This window comes from Vigna radiata, chromosome 6 (genome assembly GCF_000741045.1).
Source record: "Vigna radiata var. radiata cultivar VC1973A chromosome 6, Vradiata_ver6, whole genome shotgun sequence".
Classification (NCBI taxonomy): Eukaryota; Viridiplantae; Streptophyta; class Magnoliopsida; order Fabales; family Fabaceae; genus Vigna; species Vigna radiata.
Window position 1 is genome coordinate 37,390,452 of NC_028356.1, and position 22,587 is coordinate 37,413,038.

At 32.7% G+C, this 22,587-nt stretch overlaps 5 protein-coding genes across 10 annotated transcripts; 3 read left to right on the forward strand and 2 right to left on the reverse strand.

Moving 5' to 3' along the window:
- Positions 1 to 37: 37 nt before the first annotated feature.
- Positions 38 to 4,526, forward strand: LOC106763875. The gene is made up of 6 exons (XM_014648042.2): positions 38 to 490; positions 1,171 to 1,442; positions 1,528 to 1,682; positions 2,834 to 3,096; positions 3,439 to 3,501; positions 4,063 to 4,526. Exons 1-6 carry the CDS (start codon positions 86 to 88, stop codon positions 4,300 to 4,302), a joined length of 1,398 nt encoding a protein of 465 aa, XP_014503528.1. The 5' UTR covers positions 38 to 85; the 3' UTR covers positions 4,303 to 4,526.
- A 1,409-nt stretch (positions 4,527 to 5,935) lies between these two features.
- On the forward strand, positions 5,936 to 9,435 carry LOC106763834 (26S proteasome regulatory subunit S10B homolog B). Of its 2 annotated transcripts, none has more exons than XR_001375866.2 (11): positions 5,936 to 6,177; positions 6,342 to 6,461; positions 7,087 to 7,223; positions 7,377 to 7,538; positions 7,702 to 7,788; positions 7,878 to 7,964; positions 8,047 to 8,184; positions 8,400 to 8,591; positions 8,686 to 8,784; positions 8,895 to 9,039; positions 9,209 to 9,435. XR_001375866.2 is itself a non-coding variant. In XM_014647990.2 (11 exons), exons 1-10 carry the CDS (start codon positions 6,078 to 6,080, stop codon positions 8,967 to 8,969), a joined length of 1,197 nt encoding a protein of 398 aa, XP_014503476.1. In that variant the 5' UTR covers positions 5,936 to 6,077; the 3' UTR covers positions 8,970 to 9,006; positions 9,209 to 9,435. The 2 variants fall into 2 exon arrangements, 1 of the variants encoding a protein (XP_014503476.1); XM_014647990.2 differs by having other exon boundaries at positions 8,895 to 9,006.
- A 913-nt stretch (positions 9,436 to 10,348) lies between these two features.
- LOC106764282 (transmembrane protein 136) lies at positions 10,349 to 12,195 on the reverse strand. Of its 2 annotated transcripts, none has more exons than XM_014648547.2 (6): positions 12,069 to 12,195; positions 11,697 to 11,924; positions 11,433 to 11,573; positions 11,062 to 11,181; positions 10,722 to 10,817; positions 10,349 to 10,646 (listed from the first exon to the last, which is right to left on the reverse strand). In XM_014648547.2, the coding sequence occupies exons 2-6, from the start codon at positions 11,913 to 11,915 to the stop codon at positions 10,557 to 10,559; spliced, it is 666 nt and encodes a 221-aa protein (XP_014504033.1). In that variant the 5' UTR covers positions 11,916 to 11,924; positions 12,069 to 12,195; the 3' UTR covers positions 10,349 to 10,556. The 2 variants fall into 2 exon arrangements, with proteins under 2 accessions (XP_014504033.1, XP_022637460.1); XM_022781739.1 differs by lacking the exon at positions 12,069 to 12,195 and adding an exon at positions 12,029 to 12,062.
- A 595-nt stretch (positions 12,196 to 12,790) lies between these two features.
- LOC106763171 (protein YeeZ) lies at positions 12,791 to 16,277 on the forward strand. Of its 3 annotated transcripts, none has more exons than XM_022782633.1 (8): positions 12,793 to 13,072; positions 13,157 to 13,249; positions 13,470 to 13,575; positions 13,678 to 13,756; positions 13,878 to 13,917; positions 14,012 to 14,146; positions 14,359 to 14,496; positions 15,718 to 16,272. In XM_022782633.1, exons 1-8 carry the CDS (start codon positions 12,906 to 12,908, stop codon positions 15,989 to 15,991), a joined length of 1,032 nt encoding a protein of 343 aa, XP_022638354.1. In that variant the 5' UTR covers positions 12,793 to 12,905; the 3' UTR covers positions 15,992 to 16,272. The 3 variants fall into 3 exon arrangements, with proteins under 3 accessions (XP_014502866.1, XP_022638354.1, XP_014502867.1); XM_014647381.2 differs by having other exon boundaries at positions 12,794 to 13,072; positions 13,497 to 13,575; positions 15,718 to 16,271; XM_014647380.2 differs by having other exon boundaries at positions 12,791 to 13,249; positions 13,497 to 13,575; positions 15,718 to 16,277.
- A 1,550-nt stretch (positions 16,278 to 17,827) lies between these two features.
- Positions 17,828 to 21,613, reverse strand: LOC106764963. Of its 2 annotated transcripts, XM_014649425.2 has the most exons (6): positions 21,326 to 21,613; positions 20,604 to 20,672; positions 20,159 to 20,494; positions 19,438 to 19,469; positions 18,367 to 19,323; positions 17,828 to 18,230 (listed from the first exon to the last, which is right to left on the reverse strand). In XM_014649425.2, the coding sequence occupies exons 3-5, from the start codon at positions 20,487 to 20,489 to the stop codon at positions 18,379 to 18,381; spliced, it is 1,308 nt and encodes a 435-aa protein (XP_014504911.1). In that variant the 5' UTR covers positions 20,490 to 20,494; positions 20,604 to 20,672; positions 21,326 to 21,613; the 3' UTR covers positions 17,828 to 18,230; positions 18,367 to 18,378. The 2 variants fall into 2 exon arrangements, with proteins under 2 accessions (XP_014504911.1, XP_014504910.1); XM_014649424.2 differs by lacking the exon at positions 17,828 to 18,230 and having other exon boundaries at positions 18,248 to 19,323.
- Positions 21,614 to 22,587: the final 974 nt, after the last annotated feature.

The window sequence follows — 22,587 nt, forward strand, 5'->3', positions numbered from 1 at the left end:
TGAATAAAAAATGAGAAATAGGAAGCAGAGAAAAGCGAAGCTTATATATAATGGTAAGTGTGGAAGAGTTAGAAAAGGATAAACAATGGTGAAGCATTTGCAAGCGTTGATGGCAATGCGGAGCAAGAAATGCGTGCTGACGGTCCTTGCGCTCTTCGCTCTCTCCACTCTCACTCTCCTCTTCATCCGAACCTCTTCCGATTCCTGCAACACCGCGCTTCTTCAGCTTCGACTTTTGGAACCTTCTCAGACTCGGACCGAATCCTCATCGGAACCGAACTCCAATCCTCTCCAATTCATGAAGTCGAAGCTCGTTCTCATGGTTTCGCACGAACTCTCTCTCTCCGGCGGACCTCTCTTGCTCATGGAACTAGCGTTTCTGCTGCGCGCCGCTGGATCTGACGTCGTTTGGACCACAATTCAGAAACCGCCGCAAACCGACGATGTCGTCTATGCTCTGGAGAACAAAATGCTCGATAGAGGAGTGCAGGTACTTTACTTCTCAAACAACAAAACTTATTAGTTACTTTTTTTTTTTTTTTACAAATAGTATTGTAATTTGATGTAATATTCAATTTATACCTCTAGTTCGCCAATTTGATCGAATTAAAACGCTAATTAGAAGACGTTAACGAGTTTTGCTTGTTATGTATAGCTTCAGATTCGTTAGTTATTTTGTTGATAATATTTAATGCAAACATTTATTGTTCAGTTAAGTAGGTCAAGTTTCAATTCTAATCAGACAAGACTACAAATATAGTGAAAATTTATTTGTACAACCAAAAGAAGAAAAAAACAAGAGAGTGGATAAATTATTATATGTTTTGGAATCTCGGTTATCTCAATCTTCACGTCTTAAATAATCCAATTTAGGTAATTCTGTGTTGTTATTTTAAAAATTTCACCGTGTGTCGCGTACATGAAGAATAGTTGAGGCATGAAACTAAGTAGTGTGACACTATCTACTATTTTTTTAAGAAATGTATTAGATGTAAGGAATAAAGTGATGAGAAAGAGATAGACAAAACATTATTGTATACATTGTTGAATGGTTTTTTTTTTTTTTTGCAACAACATTTACAAAATATATAAGAATTTAGGCCTAAGTTTTTTTTTTTGTTTGTTGCGAGAAGTGTTTTTGTGTGCATAGTGAGTCGTGACTGGTGACAGGTGCTGGATGGAAAAGATGAGAAGGGCGTGGACACAGCATGTAAGGCTGACTTGGTGATTTTGAATACAGCTGTGGCTGGGAAGTGGCTTGATGCTGTTCTCAAAGAGAAAGTTTCGGAGGTTCTTCCAAAGGTTTTGTGGTGGATTCATGAAATGCGAGGGCATTATTTCAACGTGGAGTATGTTAAGCACCTCCCTTTTGTTGCAGGTGCCATGATCGATTCTTATACAACTGCTGAATACTGGAAGAATAGGACTAGGGAGAATTTAGGGTATGTTTACAACTTTGTTATAGGTTCATGTGTCGACAATGGTACTTTCTGTTTTATATGTCGTTAACTTGGTCCAATGATGTAGGATTAAAATGCCAGAAACCTATGTTGTGCATCTTGGAAATAGCAAGGAGCTTATGGAGGTTGCGGAAGATAGTGTGGCCAAGACGGTTCTTCGAGAACATGTTCGAGAATCTCTGGGAGTGAGGAATGATGACCTACTTTTTGCCATCATAAATAGTATGGTCCTACTCTGGTTGAAATATTTACATACTTTTTCTTTTACTGTAATTCTGCTTCAATTATTTATAAAAGATGTGGAAGCTAAGCTACTTCATGGAGCTTCAAAATTTGGCACATTTAAACCTTACTCATGCTTAGCTGAACACCATGATAGTTTCTTGGCATTTATATGGAAGAGCTCTAAAATTAGTAATTTTCATCATCTTCATAATTATTGTGTTTCTGATAGTATTTTTGTCATTTGCCTTTAGCTGTATTTGTCTCGCGGATTGATCCATTATATTTTCACGTCGAACTCAGTTTTGCTCATTGCTCCATGGATTAAGATAGCTAACCACAGTCATAACTGTTTCCTACGGGTACTTGTATGTGAAGTAAGAGAGAGTGGGATTGGCAATATAAGAATGTAGTAGGGGTAACAAGGGAGATTGAAGTGATTCCACCTGTTCTTTTTTTTCCTTCATTTAATTTAATACATTATAAAATAAACATAAATTGTTGTAGGATTCTTCCAGAGCTTTTCCAGCAATCTGCTGGGGGCAGATTAATTATGTACCTTTTGCCACCTTATAGTACCATCTCCTCCCTCTGTGTTTAGTTACCACCCATATGCGTTTAATATGCCAATTTAGTTCACTATATTTGATTTTGTTAGATTTTTTCCTATCTAACTCATTCTCTGCTATCAATTAGCAAGTGCATGACTTTTACAACCTAATTTCCTTTGTTGTGGAAGGGAACAGGATGGAACTGATTGACGCAAACGGAGAGCTCTAGCAATATGTTTCTGGCGTTTTCTATAGTTTGCCTTTAGCAACATTTGTTCTGTAATAACTTGACCTTTTATAACTGTTTGTCAAATTTGTTTTTCCTCATTGCATATGAATTAAGATACCAAACCATTGTCATAATCATTTCCAATGTGGAGTGAGAAAACTTGGAATTAGTAATAGTCGAGGGTTAGTTTAGAGTATGAAAGGAGATTTTGGTGATTTCATAGGTTATCTATATTTAACATATTACAAAATAAACATAAATAGTTGTAGAGAATGCTAAATTAACATCCCCTCTATTTTATACCCATCCATTAATTTTGGAGATTATTTTACCATTATATAATTTTGAGCTTCAGGATGATATAATTGCAGGTGTTTCACGTGGTAAAGGGCAGGATTTATTTCTTCGGGCCTTTTATGAAAGTTTGCTGCTCATCAAGGAGAAGAAACTGCAAGTGCCATCTTTGCATGCTGTAGTTGTAGGGAGTGATATGAATGCCCACACGAAGCTTGAAAAAGAATTGCGTCAGTTTGTCATGGAGAAAAAAATCCAGGACCGTGTTCACTTTGTTAACAAAACATTGGCAGTGGCTCCATACCTGGCTTCTATTGATGTTCTTGTTCAGAATTCTCAGGTATCTTTTAATATATCCTGTTATGTTGAGTGTGAAACAGAATTTGTTTTCACTCTAGTGTTTTTGCTAAGTGTTCCTGAACCACCCATAACTGTTCTACACTTAGCAAGACTCTTTTTTAAAAAGATTTGTTTCCAGCTTCCATGTAAGTCTTAATGCTAAGATCAGTGATGAGGGACCCGAAGAGAGACTCCATAGGTCCTAGTCTTGTTTAAGTTTAATGCTTCACACTTCTGGAAAATAACAATAAGTTTTGCATTGTTACTATAGTAGCTTTATGATTTTGTTATCCAACTTCATGAAATATTATGTTATTTCTAAATCTGCCTCTCTTTATATTAGGGTAGGGGAGAATGTTTTGGGAGGATAACCATTGAAGCAATGGCATTTCGCTTGCCTGTACTTGTAAGTATAATACTTATTTCCTTCTATATATTTTTTGGTTTTAATTCCTGTAGTGTCGTCCAATATGCTATATATATGCTACTGTGCTTTCTTTGCTCACTTTTCTCTTAAATATATCCGATGTTGCTGCATTATTGATTTCACTATTTCAAGTTTCATTGGTCTTTGTAGGGTCTTTTTTCATTCATTTAAGTTACTTATCATTATTTCTTCAAATTTCACCGTCCCTCTCTTTTCAACTTTCTCTTGTAATGATTTTTCCAAGATTATTTAAAGAAGAGCTGAGAAGTGTTTTATGGATTTTGCAAATTGTGTCAAGAAAAAAATTCTATACAGATCTCATGAATACTTCTATAGTTTTTCTTTCAAATTATGCATTATATTTTACACTTGTTTAGGAATATAGTTTAGCACCTTTTAACAATATAATTAGGTTCTGGTAAGTTCATTAATGAGAGTAGAAGTCATTCTATTTTGGCACTCTGAATTATTTAGGCATGTATATATTATTATGTCATATTTTCCTTTGACATTTTTTTTTATCTTTAACAATAATCCCAGGGAACTGCAGCTGGGGGCACCATGGAGATTGTGGTGAATGGGACAACTGGTTTGCTGCACCCGATTGGAAAAGCAGGTGTGACACCTCTTGCAAAAAACATAATGAATTTGGCAACTCATGTTGAGAGGAGGCTGACTATGGGAAAGAAAGGATATGAGAGAGTGAAGGAGAGATTTCTAGAGCCTCATATGGCACAGAGAATTGCATCGGTTCTTAAGGATGTGCTACGGAAAGGGTAACCACAATTTTCAGCTTAGGCATTTTTTCTGTTCTAAAATTGGAAATCCTACAGGATAGAGAGAATGTCATAAATAGTGTCAATTGTATACCACTGTTGCTCATGCCATATGTAGCATATGCTGTAAGAAACTGTTCTATTTATAGGCTTTTGATACACATCTACACATCATATTCTTTAATTTTCTATATCAATTGTTGAGATTATTTATTTGTTTTATCCTTATCAGTAATTACTCTCAGAAGAAGAAAAGGACTGGACCTAGTATTTTCCTAGCTTTGGATACTTCTTGTCTTGAAAGGCAGTAGCACCATTCCATAGACTTACAGGTCACACATTCTTTTAAAATAATAATTGTAATTTAAAAAAAATTAATATTATTTTATTGTCAAGTATAGATAATGTGACTAAACTTTTTCTTATTCAAATAATTCACATTAAAAATATACTATAGTACTGTTGTAGTAAAAGTTTATTTTCTTTTCCCTTTTACATAAAAAAGCAATCTTTCAATAATATATCTTTGTTACAGTAGATAAAATGTCATATACGATCTCACAGCAACATTCTTAATTAGAATATAGAAAATTTCCCTCCCACACAAAAAGGAAATGTGTCTACGATACATAATAGTCTTGTTGAATTAACAGTTATTCATACATATACTTATTTAAATTATTAAAATATCTCTACTTTGTTAAATAATCTACAAAAATCATATGAATTATTTAATTATTTATTTCTTTTATAATTATTTAATAATTTTAGTTAATATTTATATATAATTATTTTTTTAAAAATATTTAATATTAGAAAAAAGCGTTATGCATAGTTTTAACTTTTATTATTTACTAATATGATATTTTTTTTTAAAAAATTATCTGATAAATATGCGAAATAGGAATGAAGTTTTATTAAAAAAATTTAAAAATGTTCTTATAAAGTAAATTTTGTAAACAAGTTAGTTTATTATCAAGATTGGAATAATATAAAGAGCAATAACATAATAAGATAATAATTGTTTTGGTGGATAACTATTATATTGATACCAATATAACTGTTTTTTTTTTTTTGAAAAATTACTATGATTCACATTATATTAAAAAGTAATAAATAAATGAAGTTATTAATATAAGGTAACAAGTTTTGATAACTTATTTATTTAAACATGAGTGGTAAAGATTCTCAATTAATTTTAGTTGATAATTGACAGCAAATATTTTTCAAATACTTAACTACAACAACTAACAATTTATATTATTTTGTGATACATAACTACATATTATAGATAATATATACAAGCTCTCTGTATAAAAAATTAACTAAAAATAAAAGTCAATAATTTAATAAAATTTTCCAATCTTTTAAAGATGTCATAAGAAATTTAATTTTGATAAATTGTACAAAAATTTTAGGTAAGAAAATAACTATACATAGTATATTCAAGCCCAGTATAAAAAATTAATTAAAAATAAAAGTCAATAATATTATAAAATTTTCCAACCTTTTCAAGATTTTATGAGAAAATGAATTTTATAAATTACATTTTATGTAAAATAATGTATAACAAATGAATAAAATAATTTTTTTTAAGATAACTTGAATTGCAATCCATAGCAACCTATAAAACAGACTTGGGGGCCAAGATATTAGGGCTGAAGGAAAATAGACCGCATACACGGCAGAGTTTATCATTGTAGTTTGTTAGTTCCATAAGAAGCTATTTGAATCTCTTCTTCAGATTTCAGATTTTGGTTATAGCGAGTAACACTAACAATGACCGATGCTGAAGACGCCACACGACGCCGTAATGCGGTTACGGAGTACCGTAAGAAACTTCTTCAACACAAGGAATTGGAATCCAGAGTGCGATCGGGTTAGATTTTTCTCAATCCAACTTTCACTCCCTTTCGATTCTGAATTGCTTCGCAATGATTTTCATTTACACTACTTTTTATTTGTGATGATGTTATGCTCCTATTGATTAGGATTTAGTTATTGTGAATTTTGACGAGTTTGACTTTGCAATGCTAATTGCAGTGAGAGAGAATTTGCGAGCTTCAAGAAAGGAGTTCAACAAAACAGAAGATGATTTGAAGTCTCTTCAAAGCGTTGGACAGATCATTGGCGAGGTTCTCAGGCCTCTCGACAATGAACGCCGTATTCAGTCTATCCCTTTTCTTCATTTTGCATTTTGAATGATATTTTTCGTAATGTATTCTAATATATATTGAGATTATGAACACAAACTTATGTTTCACTTTATATGTGAAAACCTAAGCCTATTCATTCTGGATGGTAATATATAATCTATACTTTATTGCACATTTTATTCTCCACTATCATCAATTTTTTAATTTTACCCCTGAATTCTTTTGTGCTTTTTGTAGTATATTTTTAAGTAATGCATTATACTATGTAATGACTTTATGGGTCACATGAAAAGAACTAAAAGCACCACCCTAGAGTTTAAAAAATCTGATGCAACTTTGTTTTCTTACAAGTTTTTTGGATCAGTGTCGGTGTGCCACCCTTTTCCTTTTTCAGTAAAAAAACTTTTTCTTCATGACACATTGGCACACCATTAAACAAAAAACATGGACAGTAAAACTTGTGACATGATAATAATTGAGTACTAAATTCTGTAATTTGGCATGTTGTCTAATAATCTAATTAGTTGATCGAGCTGAATTGATACACTATCTCCTATGGTATTTTCTTTGGTTTATGTGTACTTAAGCTTATGTTGATTTTTATTTTAGTTGTTCTTTCTGTTATCTCTCAGTGATTGTTAAGGCAAGCAGTGGACCTAGGTATGTAGTTGGTTGCCGCAGTAAAGTAGATAAGGAAAAACTGACTGCTGGTACCAGAGTGGTTCTTGATATGACAACACTAACCATAATGCGAGCTCTTCCACGTGAGGTAAGGTTTTGTGGTTTATTCTTTTTTTGGATGCTATTTGGTACGGTGAATGTGAAGCTTGTGCTCTTTGGACTATCTGGTTTAGTTTTCTTCTGAAAATCATCTGCTAGTTTTATATGCCTGATGGTCAATATGGATGTGATGAGTTGATAGGTTGATCCGGTAGTTTACAATATGCTGCATGAGGATCCCGGTAATATCAGTTATTCCGCTGTTGGTGGTTTATCTGATCAGATAAGAGAATTGAGGGAATCAATTGAACTACCCCTGATGAACCCTGAGCTCTTCCTTAGAGTCGGAATAAAACCTCCTAAGGTGATTACTTTTCACTGTACTATGTTTGTTGCCTCTGTTATGTGTTTTGGAAGTACTGTCACCTAAGTTTCAATCTAAAAGCTTTTTAGCGGTATTTTACTTTGATGAGCGTTGATATTTAATTTTGAATCTGATTAGTATCTTCTTAATTATTGTCTCCCAGGGTGTTCTCCTTTACGGTCCTCCTGGTACGGGTAAAACATTGTTAGCTAGGGCAATTGCTAGTAATATAGATGCTAACTTCTTGAAGGTCAGAATTGTTTCTTTTCTTAATTCCTTTGTGTTTTCGGTTTCTTTTAATCTTAAATTTAATGTACCTTACCCTCCATACTGTTGTAGGTTGTTTCAAGTGCAATAATAGATAAGTACATTGGAGAAAGTGCCAGGTTAATTAGAGAGATGTTTGGTTATGCACGTGATCATCAGGTAGATTCTTGAATGAAGTTTCTTCTTATTTGTTCATATAATAATTGGAATGTAGTTCTTAATCTCCATTTTGTTTGTTAAGCCTTGCATCATTTTTATGGATGAGATCGATGCCATTGGTGGCCGTCGTTTCAGTGAGGGAACTAGTGCTGATCGTGAGATTCAAAGAACACTAATGGAGTTGCTTAATCAACTCGACGGGTTTGATCAACTTGGGAAGGTATATCTTGCTTTTTATCCTTATTTAGTCATTTTGAACATGCTTATTTCATTTATGTCAGATATAATTCACATAAAATGTGAAGTATAGCAACCTTGCAATTGATGTGTCTTCTTTATTTTGCGATTTTTTTCTCACTAAAAGTGATTGTTCTAGTGAATTCTTATGTTGGGTTGACAACAATTACAACATTGCTGTCTCAATGGATGTTGTAGGTTAAAATGATAATGGCAACAAACCGTCCCGACGTACTGGATCCCGCTCTTCTGCGTCCTGGAAGATTGGATAGAAAAATAGAGATTCCATTACCAAATGAACAATCTAGGATGGAAATTCTGAAGATTCATGCTGCTGGGATAGCTAAGCATGGTGAAATAGATTATGAAGCCGTTGTGAAGCTTGCTGAGGTGAGTTCAGTTTGGATTAACTTTGTTGATAATTGCAATTAACTTTGTTGATAATTGCAGCATGTTGATGTATATTTTATTGCAAATTGCTCAGGGCTTCAATGGAGCTGATCTTCGAAATGTGTGCACGGAAGCTGGAATGGCAGCAATTCGTGCAGAACGTGATTATGTGATCCATGAAGATTTTATGAAGGTGAGTTCTTACTCTGACGAACGCTATTTTTGTGTCTATTTATCAGGCTCAAGGGATTAGCCCTCATCACTCAATGGTACAATAACTTGACTTCTTTATTTGGTGAGCAGGCTGTTAGAAAACTGAATGATGCAAAGAAACTTGAATCCAGTGCTCCATACAGTGCTGATTTTGGCAAAGACTAGAGCTATTATGAAATTCTTAGTCATGGATATCTACGCAGTACATCTCGAGTCAAATTCTTCGTGCAATTAGGTTTTGAATTGAGTTATTTTGTTTTCTTTTAGATCATGCTCTACATTATTTATATCACTGATCTTTGAATTGGTTCCTCTCCCCATTTATTGTTGAAGATCCTTATTCAGTGAAATTCCGTTCCAATCTTGATCAACAAATCTGATTTGATGCTTAATTGCTGTGACAGGTTATGTGCTACTAATTACGGCCAGCAACAATCTAATCTTGAGTTTGAAATTTAGTTTCTCTTCAATCCAGCTAGCTAAGCTCTTTCTTTATGGTTATTATACTAATTTGGGGCCTTGGTGATATGAGTGTTGTGCTGTAAACACTAGTGGAAAAAAAAATTATTTTCCATCTTTTCTTTATATTATGGTGACATTTTTATATATATGAATATTTTTTTGCACCTTAGTTGAAATTTTAATGGATGTAGAAAGTGGTTTGTTACGCATGTTAAAATATTAATTGATGTAAATAACTTCAAAAACTAGCTTAATGCAGTGATACTCATAATGTTCCAACCTACATTGCCAAATCTCGATTTACCGATGGAATTATATACTGTCCATTTTGAAAGAAACGGTTTGCATGATTTTTGGGTGCGCGTTTTAATATACAATTTCAACTTTTACAAAAATTTCTTTTCTAATTTTAGTAAATATTGTTTTAATTTTCTTTTTCACTTATTAAAGTCATCTACACCCCCAAAGTTATAATATAATTTCTATTATTACAATAATTATATTAAAAAAACTAAAAAATAAAAAAATAAAAATAAAAATAATAATAGTGAAATAAGAAAAACAAAAATAATAAAAGTAAAAGGAAAAATAATATTATAAATTTGATTTAATATATTTAAATATATTAAATTATATTAAATATTAAATTAAATTAAATAATTATTAAATTTTAAATAAAAAAACAAAAAATTAAAAAATTGTTGATTTCGAAATTTGATTAACAATTTTTTTTAAAAAATTTTCTTTTATTTATAATTTAATAATTATTTATTTTAATTTAAAATTTTAATACTATTTATTATATTTTCATATTTTAATAATTATTAAAATATAATTTATATTATTATAATAGTTATATTAAACAAATAAAAATAAAAATAGTAAGAATTTTTAAGATATGTGATAATTTTTTTATTAAATTCCATAGTTTTTTTTATCAAATTTTGAAATTTGATAGAGTTTTTATCAAATTTTAAAATAAAATTTAGTGTTGGATTTTGAAATCCAATGAAAATTAAATTAAATTTTGAAATAAGTATTTCTCTTGCGGTTTAGAAAAATTGAAAGTGGAGGCTAAAAGCTTAGGAAAGTAAAGCATTTTTACATTTTACATTAACGTGGATTCTAACAAATGTAAAAGGTCCATACAGTAGGGAAACCAAATTTCTCAACCATAAAATTTGAAAGTATAGAATTGAATTGGAAAAGAATCGATGTTGTACTCTCTACACCCATCAGTACATAATTTAAATTGCAATATTGGCAGTTGGTATTGTTGACTCCTTTTTCTTATGGTCCCTTGCTTAATTTTCGTTTTATCATTCTAACAATTTTGAAGAACCAGAATGCACTTACCAGCTGCAGACCCAATCCCATAGCCTGTAAAGATTGAAGGAATTAAACAATGGTGAGTGTAGTTACCTAGAAAACAGAAAAAGAAAAAACAGCCTATACCTTTATGAGAAGTGGATAGTCAGCAGATAAAGTCATGTAAGTGATACACGGTCCCACCAACATCCTAGCAAAACTAAATATGCCAGCAAACAGAATCTGTGCAATTGCGTCAAACTCAGCTTCAACACATTTTATGTCAATCTTTCATTAACAAAACCATAATATAGATTCAGGAAAATTCCTCTACATTTCAATGTTTGTGTTATATGTCTCAACAACATTGATACGATCTTTAGTTTAACTTAAGCATTATAAATATGGTTTCACATCATATAATTCAAGGAATGGCCAAAATCAAAGTAAGAAATGAAATAATTGGCATGACTATCATTTTACTTACATCAGCAGCCAAATTAAGGGGGGTATCTCTGTAACCAAGCTCTTTCAGAAGCTCCCTCAAATGCAAACATGGACTTGATATTTCTGTTATCCATATTGTCGCCACCATTTCTGAACCACACTGTACACAGATATGGCAAAAAATCACTAGCTAATCATCAAACAGCCATAGTTACAACAAAAATGTTTCTCACCATTCCAGATGACCATATATTAATACTTTATTTTTTCTAAAAGATTAGAAGGAATGATTACATGAAGAAGATTTATTTCTTAGAAACTCAAAACAAACATTGTTTAATTTTCACAAACTGTAAGTATATTTAACAGTGGATTCCAAAACTTGGAGAAATTACTTGAGCTTTTGATTACCTTTTGATAGACAAGACCTGCTCCAATTCCAACAATGCTTACCAAATGGTGGACAGTGTTGTCTAGATTGACTCTTTCACCAAAGTGACAACAAGCAAGATCATAAATCAGATAAGAAAGGCTCACTGCCAGAACTTGCATCTGTTCAGAACACAGTTCAAACTTTCCACTTTAATGCCAATTCTAAACAACTAAAAACATCCAAATCCATGTAAATAATGAGGTTTCCTCAAAAGGGTATATGTCATGCAGTTAATCCTGTACCTGTTGGGGTGAAGATTTTGACCCCACACCACATATTGGACACCTCCAATCTTCAATAGAGAGCCAAGCCAATGTCACTGCTAAAGTTGCATGGAGACAAGACACAAGGCGGTTGCAGAAATCAAAAGAGCGTTTGGGGAATAGTCTTCTCAGTATGACAAATGCTGATGTCCATGAAACAACTCCGACAACAACTGTTTCTGTAACATACTTTTCCATTTCTCTACACTGCAAAATATGTTTCACAATTCAACTTTCTGCAACTGCATCGTTACTACTTCAATTGGCAAAAAAAAAAAAAAAGTGTACTTTATGTTGATTTCAATACACACACATATATGCATACGGAGTTATATGATTCAGATTGCAAACCTGTAACTACGATTCTGTGAAAGACATTAATTTAAGAGGACCCTTTGAAATATGATGTTGCATTCATAACATAACTGCCACCAGAAATATGGATGAAGCAATGCAGTACGGTCAGGTGGGGCTAGAACTTTGGAATTATCAGGAAATTATTGTTCAACTACCACATTTATTATTATATCTTTGCATGAACAGATAGATGAAATGAAACATGCTGCTATGAACTACAACGCATTTGGAAACTGAATTTTACTGTGTTTTCATATCCTTTTCAACTTACTTTTTTTTTTGTTCTTTAACTAATATTCCAAGAATTATTGAGTAACTTTTAATTAACTTAAAAATCAATTAATATTACTTACATTTAAATTTGAAAAACATAAGTTCAATTACAGCAGAATTTCATATTTAAACCTGCATACATGGGCAGAATTACTGCCAATTCATACATTATGAAGATGTTGATAATTTCGTATATAATATTATTTTATCAATATATTTTTACACTGATACAAAAATGTTTCGAACTTTTTATTATTATTAATTTATTTTCATTTATATATTATTTGTATTCCTACTTATTTTAGTTATATTTTTACAATATAATTTTCATGAAAAATCACTATATATCATGTATCATTATATAAATGATGTGAGATTATTGGTAAGAATATTTATTTTATTTGTAATATTATTGTAAGATTTTAAGTTTTTACTTTTATGTTTTTTATCTATCAAAAGTGTGTTCTATTGCATCTGGAAATTTCGTTCTACCACTTTCGTGTAAGAGTGTAAAGAGAGTGTGGTTTTGGATGATTTTGTTGAACCTTTGATTTTGCCATGGAAATAGCTTTATCGATTCCTCTCCAACGTTGCCATGCTCATAATCATGTTGGGACAAGTTTTGATTCGATATCCCCAACGTTGTCTGAAAAGCGCAGCATGTTCATTATCGGTATGGGATTCGTGGGGCAATCACTTGCACGAAAACTGCACAACCAAGGATGGTTAGTTGCATTACATTCTCTTCCCTTCAGTATTTACAATTTTCGCTTCAAAATTTGTCTCATGGAATCAATGATTATTGGTAGGGCCGTGTCTGGGACTTGTACAACCCACGTGAAGAAGCAGCAGCTCCAGCACATGGGGTTTCATGTTCACCTTTTCGATGCAAACCACCCCGAGTGAGTCAGCTGGTAATTTTGCGTTCAATTTTTCATTTTGTCTCGGAACAATCACTGGGTGTTAATTGGATTTGATGTCTGAATTGAGAACTATAAAGGGCACATCTGTGTTTTAGGGATTTCATATTTAGTTGGCAAGACGATTTCATGGTACATAATTTCTTTGGGGAGTCGAACATGGATGTGTGAAATATGTTGTCAATCTGACTTAATGGATTAGACTTTTGCTGTTGATTTTGTTCTGCAGTCTGGATATTCTAAGGCTACTGAAAAATTACACTCACATTCTTGTTTCTGTGCCCCCTCTTGTTGGCATTGGTGATCCGGTATGATTTTACTCTAACTAACAATTGTTGTATGTGTATCACCATTCTGAGGATAATATCTGTAAACTTTCCACTTTTTAAATTATTTTTATTGATTTATAGATGCTCCAGCATGAAGAACTTTTCAGAAGGTCTTTAGTAAATTCAGATGTTCAGTGGCTGAGTTATTTGTCTTCAACTAGTGAGTCTACAATGAAATTAATGTGAAGGTTTAGTGGTTCTTAGCTGACATATGAACTGGGTTTAGACATTTTTCTTTTGGTGTTGATTTCAGAGTGATGGAGAGACTTTCTATCTTACAGGTGTCTATGGAGACTGTGCTGGTGAATTGGTGGATGAGGAGTAAGAGAGTATAACTCAATAAGTCACTTGCCGTCCAAAATTTCTTAATCTTCTCCGTTAGTTGGTTCTTAGTGTGTGCATCATGTTGTGGCAGTTATTCGACAAATCCAGAAAGTGAGTTGGCTAGATTAAGGTTAAATTCCGAAGAAGGCTGGTCAAATTTGTCTTATGATCTTGGGATCTCACCACTTTTATTTCGACTAGGAGGTATCTATGGCCCTGGTAGAAGGTACTTGCCTGTTCTCACTTCAATATTTCTATCATCAGTTTATTTGTAGGAACTGTAAAAGCCTAGAAATATCTTGTCTAAGTTGGATGCCATGACAATCAATTCAAATCTGCCATTCTAAGGATATACCGGTCAATAAGTGTCACGTCTCATATAAGACAAGAGTCACTTAACTGTCAATCCTTTGGCTTTGAACATTTCTTTTGTTTTAGTGCCATTGATACAATAATCAAGCAGAAACCAATGTCAGAAGGTCAGAAGAGGAGAAAACACCGAAAATACACATCCAGAGTACATGTTGATGACATCTGCCAGGCATTGATGGCTACTGTTGATGTACCTTCCCCCAGGTGAATTTTCTCTATAATTAACTTTCTGGTACATTTAACACCCTTGTGAAATGATTCTAAGCTAACTAGGCAAAAATTTCTAAGAGAAAAACAAAGTTGTAGGATTATCAAACAATATATTCTGCACTCTAGTTCAGCAGTAGTGGAAGGTTATGGCAATCATCTTAAAGAGCCTAAGTGGCTGGAGAAGCACAATTCTTGAATTTTAGCTATATTTCAATGCCTTTATCATTTGTATTTACTGTTGCAACTTTAAATACAAAACAGATTAAATATTTACCTTCTCAAAATACATGTAGAATACTCTCCCAAATATAGCAACTATTATAAATACATACACTGATGAAGGAATTGACTGTGGCTGTTTATCTAATAAACACATCTTAAGTTGAAGATTTGTTAGAATTTTAGTGGTGAGCCTGCACACTATACCAACTACCCTTTAAAGTACTTACGTTACGCAATTGCAAATACACAGTCATAAATATTGGTTGTGTATGTTAGTCACGATTTTAATAATTGGTCTGCATCCATAATTGTGGTTCCAATGTCAAAGTTTTGGTGGTTCACACAACCACAATTGCGACTTAACAGTCACGTCTGTTTGCTATTTTCTGCAATATAAAAGTTTTTGATGAAAGAGAAACATAGCCTAACTACAATTGAAAACCATAACTAATTTTTCCTACATTTTTTGTTTGCTGTCATACTATCGACCTTGACCATAATAAAGTAGGCAAAAGCAATACTTAGTGCCTATGGGCACATGGATAGCGGTTTAATAATGGATGGTACGATAGACCCAAATAAATAATAAATCTTGTTAAGATAAGTTTTAGATAATTTCGATATCATTTTAAGAAATAAACTTTAAATTTAATTCAATCTTACAAAATTGATTTGTAAAAATGAAGTTTACACTTATTTATGTACTGTAAATTTGTCTTTTATCTTTAAAAGATGTGAGATCTCTAACATAAATAGAATAAACAAAACAATGAAAGTGTAACAAGAATATCAATCCAAAATTCAAGAAAACACATGCTATTAAATGGTAATATTAACATGTATAGAGAGAGACTGAAATTATGACAAATAGTTAAATTTAAGGATTTTCTATTTGTGACAACACCTACCACTTGCAGCAACTATAGTGATTGTTTATTGGGTCAATTGGTTTTAAAGGTTGTGCTCATTGTCTCAATTTGCTCACCCTTTCAGAGAAGTTTACAATATCGTTGATGATGACCCTGCTCCGAGGGAAGAAGTATTTGAGTATGCAATGAAATTGGTGGAGGAAAAGTGGCCAGGGCTGAAGTTACAAAGTGTGGAGCAGAGTCAGAAAGAGTGGTCCAGAGTAAATCCAAAGGGTGACAAACGAGTGAGTAATGCCAGAATGAAGAGAGAACTAGGAGTACAACTACTTTTCCCTGATTACAAATCAGGATTGAAGAGTATAATTGACCAAATTCAGAGTCCATTCCATTGTCATTGACCAAATCTAGACTCTGGTCATTACTGTAATGTAAAGTAGTGTCAATGTCTTATATGAGTTGAGTTTATGATCATATTGATATAATTTCTTCCTAAAATGAACCATCTTAGAAAAAACCCATCAATTACTCACATCATTTCATGTTTGTGTCTCTATGCAAATGCTATTGTACTGCTTCAAAATGAGAATCTTAAAATTAACACTTCTAAAAGTAGGATGAATATGTCATCAAATCAATTGATGTGATTATGCCACCGAACTAGTAATCTCAAATTAAGTTTTGATACAAGTGTTTGGGTTGAGAATTTAATCTATTTAGTTACAGTAATCTTATCTGGTTCAAATAGGTTTGTGTCTAATGCAAAATGCACTTGCCCTCTGAAAGAACAGGATAAATAGTGATAAAAGTATCTTTGTTGAATAAAGCCAGTAACTATTTGAAACAATTAACTAAAGTTGATTTTTTCTAATTGTAAATAAACATGAAATACTGTATTTTTTAAAATATTAAAAGGTAATACTTATTTTTAATATTAAATAAATTAAACTAACATCTTTACCGGATTAAAAAATGTAAAGTATTTAAAATATGGAATTTTAAAAATAATATTGTTTTATTGATTTAAAATTAGTAAAGTACACTTATGTAATGGTTTAACCGAATAAAATCATTTTCCTAAAAGGAGTTTATGATAATAAATAATAATAATAATAATAATAAAAGAGAGGTATTATGAAATACCTCATTTAGTTTTAAGGGTGTTTCTATCTATCCATGTAGTGGCATTCGAACACTGACTATGAGACATGATTTAGGAATCAAAACCACATAGACCAGTGATGCCACTGCACCATAGATACATCTTTTAATATAAAACTATATCACAAAAAGATTACATTTTCGCATTCTCACTTTTTTTTGCATGTTATAAATTTTAATATATATTAAAAAATTGAATAAAATGTAAACTTTTACTAAGAATGAGTGTGTCGTGTTCATTCATGAATTATGTTTTTTTAAAATAAAACTAAGAAAAAGAAGTATGATTTTTATCTTTATTCATTTTTTAAAATTTGTATTTAGTCCTTGTTTAATTGATTTTATTTCTCAAATTTATTAAATTTCCAGATTACGTAATCATGCTTTCAACCATAATGATTAAAAAATATATAACTCTGAAATTAAAGAAACAGTTGTTTATTTGACTTTAGAAATAAATTATTTTTGTGAAAATCATAAATTTACTCGTGTTTCCCTTTTTTTTTTTTTCTTAAAAAGAAGTTATAATTTTATTCACAACTTTGGAGACATTTTTTTTATATGTATAAATTTGTTGCCATCATTTTCTACCAACCTATGAATTTATATGTATAAATCTTTTTACGAATTTATTGCTTTCATAATTACCAGTAGTGATTGTAATTGGGGTAACCTTTAGTAAATTAAAATTATTTCAATAATATTTAGATATAGATATATTAAATAATTTATTATTTATCAAAATTTAAGTGCTAAAATTGTTTAATTATGATAAAATATCTTATTGGATATTTAAGAATAGTGAAACTTGTAATTAAAATATCTCATTTTTTTTGCTGTTTGCTTTACCATCATCAATACTAAAATATCGGTGGTCTACAAATGCATTTATTATTATAAAATACTTAGTTACTTTTATTAGTCTTGATCTTATTATTAGTTATTTTTAAAGTATTATCCTTAACACATCCAAATACAATGATGTATTAAAATAATACATTTCTAATTTAAACAGGGACATGTTTTTAAGAATAAAACGACATGTTGAGGCATATCCATAATTTGCAGTGCAAGGATTAATTAATATGCCCTTCATTTCCCAGTATGGGAGTGCTTACCGACAGAAAAAGAAGCATCAGCCGGAAGCATTATATTAATCAATTACAACATTCAGTCATCCACATGACTGAATTTGCAAAGTTATCTTATATTCATTTCATTAGAAATATAAATACAGGAGTTAAAATTATCACTTTTAAACCTTATATTGTCGAGTGCAGAAATGTGCAGCAGGTAGAATGAAGCAATCTGCCTCTTTGTGTTACCATAGAATGGAATGAAGCAGAAATCTTCGTAAACAAAAATATATATAAATATTTTTGCTTCCCTGTTGTCGTCTTTGCTTTGGCTCAGCCTCAATTGCCAAGGGACGTTATATTCATACAATTCATATGAACCACATCAACCTCACTGGAATTTCTGGTCAAAAGTCAAAATTAATTAATTTAAAGCGATTAAAATTATGAGTGAAGTTAGACTACATAGAAAATATTAAAAATTCTAAATTGATGGTGGGTGTTATCACTACTAAAATTAGAGAATGGTTGACTCTTACAGCAAATGGAACTTAATCTTTCCGATATCTTGCCCAAAAGCCTTTCTTTCTGGCAGAATCATTATCGGACAGGGATCGGCTCCACTTGGATCCCAGTGAAAAGTGCCGCCTCAAGAATGGCTTTCCAAATGAGCTCCTCGCACTGGAACTTGGTTCCATTTTTGAAACTTTTCCTCCCAAATCAATATCTTTTTGGCGATCAAAAACATCAAAACCACCATCAAGGTAGCTATCGACTACACGGTTTCTGGATATCTTGTGGTTCTTGGCCTTCATCTCTGATTCAGCCCGAAGAACTTTTCTAGACAACTTTGAAAAGTGCTTCTCTCCAACCATACAGATTGGACAAGCTGGATCATACCTATCTGCCTCTGGTGTCATAGCCTCCAAACATTCTGCATGATATGCATGACCACAGACCAACACCGCAACAACCGCGAGGTCATTGCTGGCAATAAACTTCTGGTTGCTCCATGTTGATCTCTCAGTCAAAAGCTTTGAGCAAGCCCCACAAGATTGTAGCTCCATGGAGGGAGAATATGAGAACCTGCTACTGGATCCACTTATCTTGTGACGACCAGAGCCAAAACACTCACTATCAAAAGACCACCTTTCCCTTTGGGACGATGCCACCATCTCAGAGAAGGTTCGCATTGACCATCCATCAGATGATCCACAGAGGGATCCAGCAGCCATTTCGTTGCTGCAAGTAGAGAGTACAAAGGATGGCCTTCCTTCCGAAATTGAGTTGTCCGGCGATTTCAGACCCATAATTCGACTATCAGAAATCTGTCTCAAGAGAGGGTGTGCTGGAGATCGATGTGCCCATCTTGTTGGGGTAGAGTTGGGAAGATGGTTATAATTGTGATTAGGCAAAGGATCTAGTGTGGGCGTTGAGAAGACTGAAGGTATTGAAAAAGAAAGATTTGGTAATGAAGACTCCACTGGATTCTTCACCTAAAGAGAAACACAGATTAATAGTGAGCCCAGCAATACTACAGCAGAAAGCCTAAAAAAATCAGATTATGCACCACAAAGCTCATGGTTCCAATTCAGTAGCTCAAAACTAACCACTGTAGAAAAATTGCTTGACATGGACAGATCTGCAACAAGCACATGGAGGGAGAACAAAGAGAAATCAATGCCAAACAAAGAAACATCAACCCAATGAACCAAAGTGCATAAAAGAGAGCATCATGAACAGAATGTCAATACCAATATCTGGGACCGTTCAACACAACAAACCGAGTTTGAAAACTATACACTGGTTAGGAAAAAAAAAAAAAAAAGTGGTGAACAAGGTCATACACGACATAAAAAAGACACGTGTGTGAGATAAAGACCCCTTGAATATAAGAAGGCAACAGAAAGGGTTTTTTCTTTTTCAAAACTTGTATATAAACCCACCCATTTTCTCAGAAACTATTGATCATGTATTTAATATTATTTGTGTTGCATCGAGAAGCCTGATTGCAATCATTTTTTAAAGCCTGTGACTAAACAGTGCAGGATTTTCATTTTTGGTTAAGCATACTCAAAGGGCTTCAATGTCAAGGTTGCCTACAGGTAACAGAAACATTTCTCAAGGGATAATTGCTCCACCACCATACAAAATTTTTAAAAAGGAAATGGTATTTCAACTCTCGCGTCTTATATTATGCACTGAAAGTAAGAATACCCCAAAAACATGGGGGTGAAAGAGGTCTAAATGTTGTAACTAAGACCGACCCGTCAATCATTGTGCTCATGGTAAAGGACAAAAGAATAATAGAGTTCAGGGTTTAGCATTTACCAGACGAGGGTGTCATCAGATTTGCAACCAGCGCCTCATCAACAGGGGACTTCAGAGAAATAGGAGTCACAGAATTCTCCATGATGCTTCCCCCATCAGACAGATTACCTCTTTCAGAGCTTAATGAACCTTTTAACTCCATGCTGACATTTCTACTGTCTAAATGAGATGCGTGATAAGAAGGATTCTCAATTTCACCGGTAACACGTTCCCTACTATCCCATTGAAAGCTCCACGATGGTGAATACACAACATCTCTACGTAAGCTTTCACCCCTAGTTCTGTTAGGAAGATTAGAATCCTTTGCAGCAACACAACAAACTGATCCCATGATAACTGCAGAAAAACGTAGAAGCCAATCTAAACTATAGCCACAGACCGAAGTGTATAGACAAATTCAAGACTTGCTGATATTTTCTGAACAAAAAGAAATCATATAGTGTACCCGAGAATCACAATTGAAATCTCAAAAGCCACCTCAATTTCCAGAAAGAAACCGTAACTCTACTTCCTCCTGAAAAATAAACAAAAAGGAATAAGATTTCAAGATAACTCAAGAACCTTCCAGCGACCAAAAAGCTCCAGACAAGGAACCGCGCTCTAAACTTCGGATTTTTCTAACGCTCTAATCTAACGAAATCTACTTCAGCGAAAATCAGCGAAAATCCAACATAAAATTCAATCATAGAAAACTGTTTCTATTAATTGCATCCACCAATTATAACTTAGAAACTAAATACATATGTAAAAAGAAAACGACCACCAGCTCGTAAACACAAGGCTTCCAAACATAAACTTAAAAAAGAGGAAGAACAATTAAATCCATCCTTTAAGTTAAATAAAACCAGTTAGAGAATACAAAGAACAGAAAGCACTAATTACAATACGCACACACAAACACCGTCATTATTCACAGTTCAAGACACAAATCCAGAGCCACCGATAAATAATAACCAAATCCAGCTCATTTTCTTCCAAAATCCATGAACTCGTCAAAAAAAAAAAAACTCAACCGTCCCCTCGTTCATTCATTTCCTCAAACCTCAAATAATTTCTAGGGTTTCGAAACATTCTAAACACTAAATACTAGGGTCGTTGATGCATACGATTAATTATTAACAAGGCTAACGATAAAGAGAAATCTAAGAAGAAGCATGCGAATCTTACTCGCAAACTATAAACTGAGATAAAAGAGGGAAAATAATTGAGCTCGGTCATATACGGAAATGGACTCCGTCGTGTCCGTTTCTCAGTCAAAACGCAACGCGGCGCGGCGGAAGCAGAAGCCTGTACGATGGCGTTAGGGTAGAGGTTGTTGAAAACGGAAACGGAGGAGCCTCTGTTAATTTCTCCGTATTGTGTGACTGTGACTCACTGCATCTTCTCTTTTTATTTTCCTTCTGCAAACGTCTGTTTCTATCTTTTCCTTTTCCTCTTTCCACCTCTCTTCTCTGCGTTTCTCGCTCTTTAATAATTATTTATTTCTTATACCAAAATAAAAAAATATAAAAAAATTGCGCGTTGAATATTATAATTACTTGTAATAAACCGTGGATGAGAATTGGACGCCTCAGTTTCCACCACGTGGAGCGCACTATAAGCTCACATGCACCCAATTAAGGGAATATTATACCAACTTGCGACCGAGGAGAAACCATTGACGAAGATCTTTCCATGGTTCCAACGGTGGTCAATTTTTGCCATGCTCTGACTAAGACTACGACCGTCTGATCCTTTTAGAATCAGGTTTTCGTATTTTGCGTTTATGGCCTCACTACAACACAAACCTTTCGCTTTCATTTAATTTCCATTTTGCATTCTGAAAAGTAAAAACAAACATATGAAAAACATTTCATAGAAGTCAATGCTATTAAAACTATAATATTAATTAACTATAAAGTCTAATTTCTAAATAATTGTATTTTTTTATTCAGCCTCTTCTAAAAAAGTCGCATCCATCGTGATTATTTAACCTTATCCTATTTATCATGATTTTAATAAAATTTATATGTTTATTAATTTCTTATTTATTATCCGGAAACTGTTCTATTTATAGCTATACTTTATTAATTGAACATTCATGTATGTTGTTACTAAAGTCGTTGTTGACTTCGTAGCATGTCTGCTTAAAATGTAACAAAGTCTTTATTTTCTCTCTCAAACATGTTAGAAAATGCATTTATGATCAAAAACCAATAATGATTTATTAACGACATTTATACAATTTTTTAATTAATAATTGATAACTATATTTTTATTTTATTTAATTGAATCTCTATTTAAAAAAGACCCTGTTTTTGCAAAAGTACTCAAAGTGGCATTAATTTTATTTCAAAACATGTTAAAAACTAAATCTGTTATATGTTAAAATTTAAGTTTTTCATGTTTCAAAATTTGAATATTTTTTATTTTGAAGATGTCAATGTCAA

Bases quoted from the DNA above. Each gene is read 5' to 3' on its own strand.
- LOC106763875 (XM_014648042.2), top strand. From the start codon at position 86: ATGGTGAAGCATTTGCAAGCGTTGATGGCAATGCGGAGCAAGAAATGC. The intron at 1,683-2,833 runs GTATGGTCCTAC...ATATAATTGCAG, and splicing joins ACTTTTTGCCATCATAAATA to GTGTTTCACGTGGTAAAGGG. The intron at 3,097-3,438 runs GTATCTTTTAAT...TCTTTATATTAG, and splicing joins TTCTTGTTCAGAATTCTCAG to GGTAGGGGAGAATGTTTTGG.
- LOC106763834 (XM_014647990.2), top strand. From the start codon at position 6,078: ATGACCGATGCTGAAGACGCCACACGACGCCGTAATGCGGTTACGGAG. The intron at 6,462-7,086 runs GTATTCAGTCTA...GTTATCTCTCAG, and splicing joins GCCTCTCGACAATGAACGCC to TGATTGTTAAGGCAAGCAGT. The intron at 8,785-8,894 runs GTGAGTTCTTAC...TTTGGTGAGCAG, and splicing joins TCCATGAAGATTTTATGAAG to GCTGTTAGAAAACTGAATGA.
- LOC106764282 (XM_022781739.1), bottom strand. The intron at 11,574-11,696 runs GTACAGGATTAA...TGTTCTGAACAG, and splicing joins CAAAATCTTCACCCCAACAG to ATGCAAGTTCTGGCAGTGAG. The intron at 10,647-10,721 runs GTATAGGCTGTT...CAATCTTTACAG, and splicing joins ACTATCCACTTCTCATAAAG to GCTATGGGATTGGGTCTGCA.
- LOC106763171 (XM_014647380.2), top strand. From the start codon at position 12,906: ATGGAAATAGCTTTATCGATTCCTCTCCAACGTTGCCATGCTCATAAT. The intron at 13,576-13,677 runs GTATGATTTTAC...ATTGATTTATAG, and splicing joins TTGTTGGCATTGGTGATCCG to ATGCTCCAGCATGAAGAACT. The intron at 13,757-13,877 runs GTGAGTCTACAA...TCTATCTTACAG, and splicing joins GAGTTATTTGTCTTCAACTA to GTGTCTATGGAGACTGTGCT.
- LOC106764963 (XM_014649425.2), bottom strand. From the start codon at position 20,489: ATGGGATCAGTTTGTTGTGTTGCTGCAAAGGATTCTAATCTTCCTAAC. The intron at 19,470-20,158 runs GTAAATGCTAAA...TGCTTGTTGCAG, and splicing joins TCTGATGACACCCTCGTCTG to ATCTGTCCATGTCAAGCAAT. The intron at 19,324-19,437 runs GTTAGTTTTGAG...GTTTCTCTTTAG, and splicing joins CAAGCAATTTTTCTACAGTG to GTGAAGAATCCAGTGGAGTC.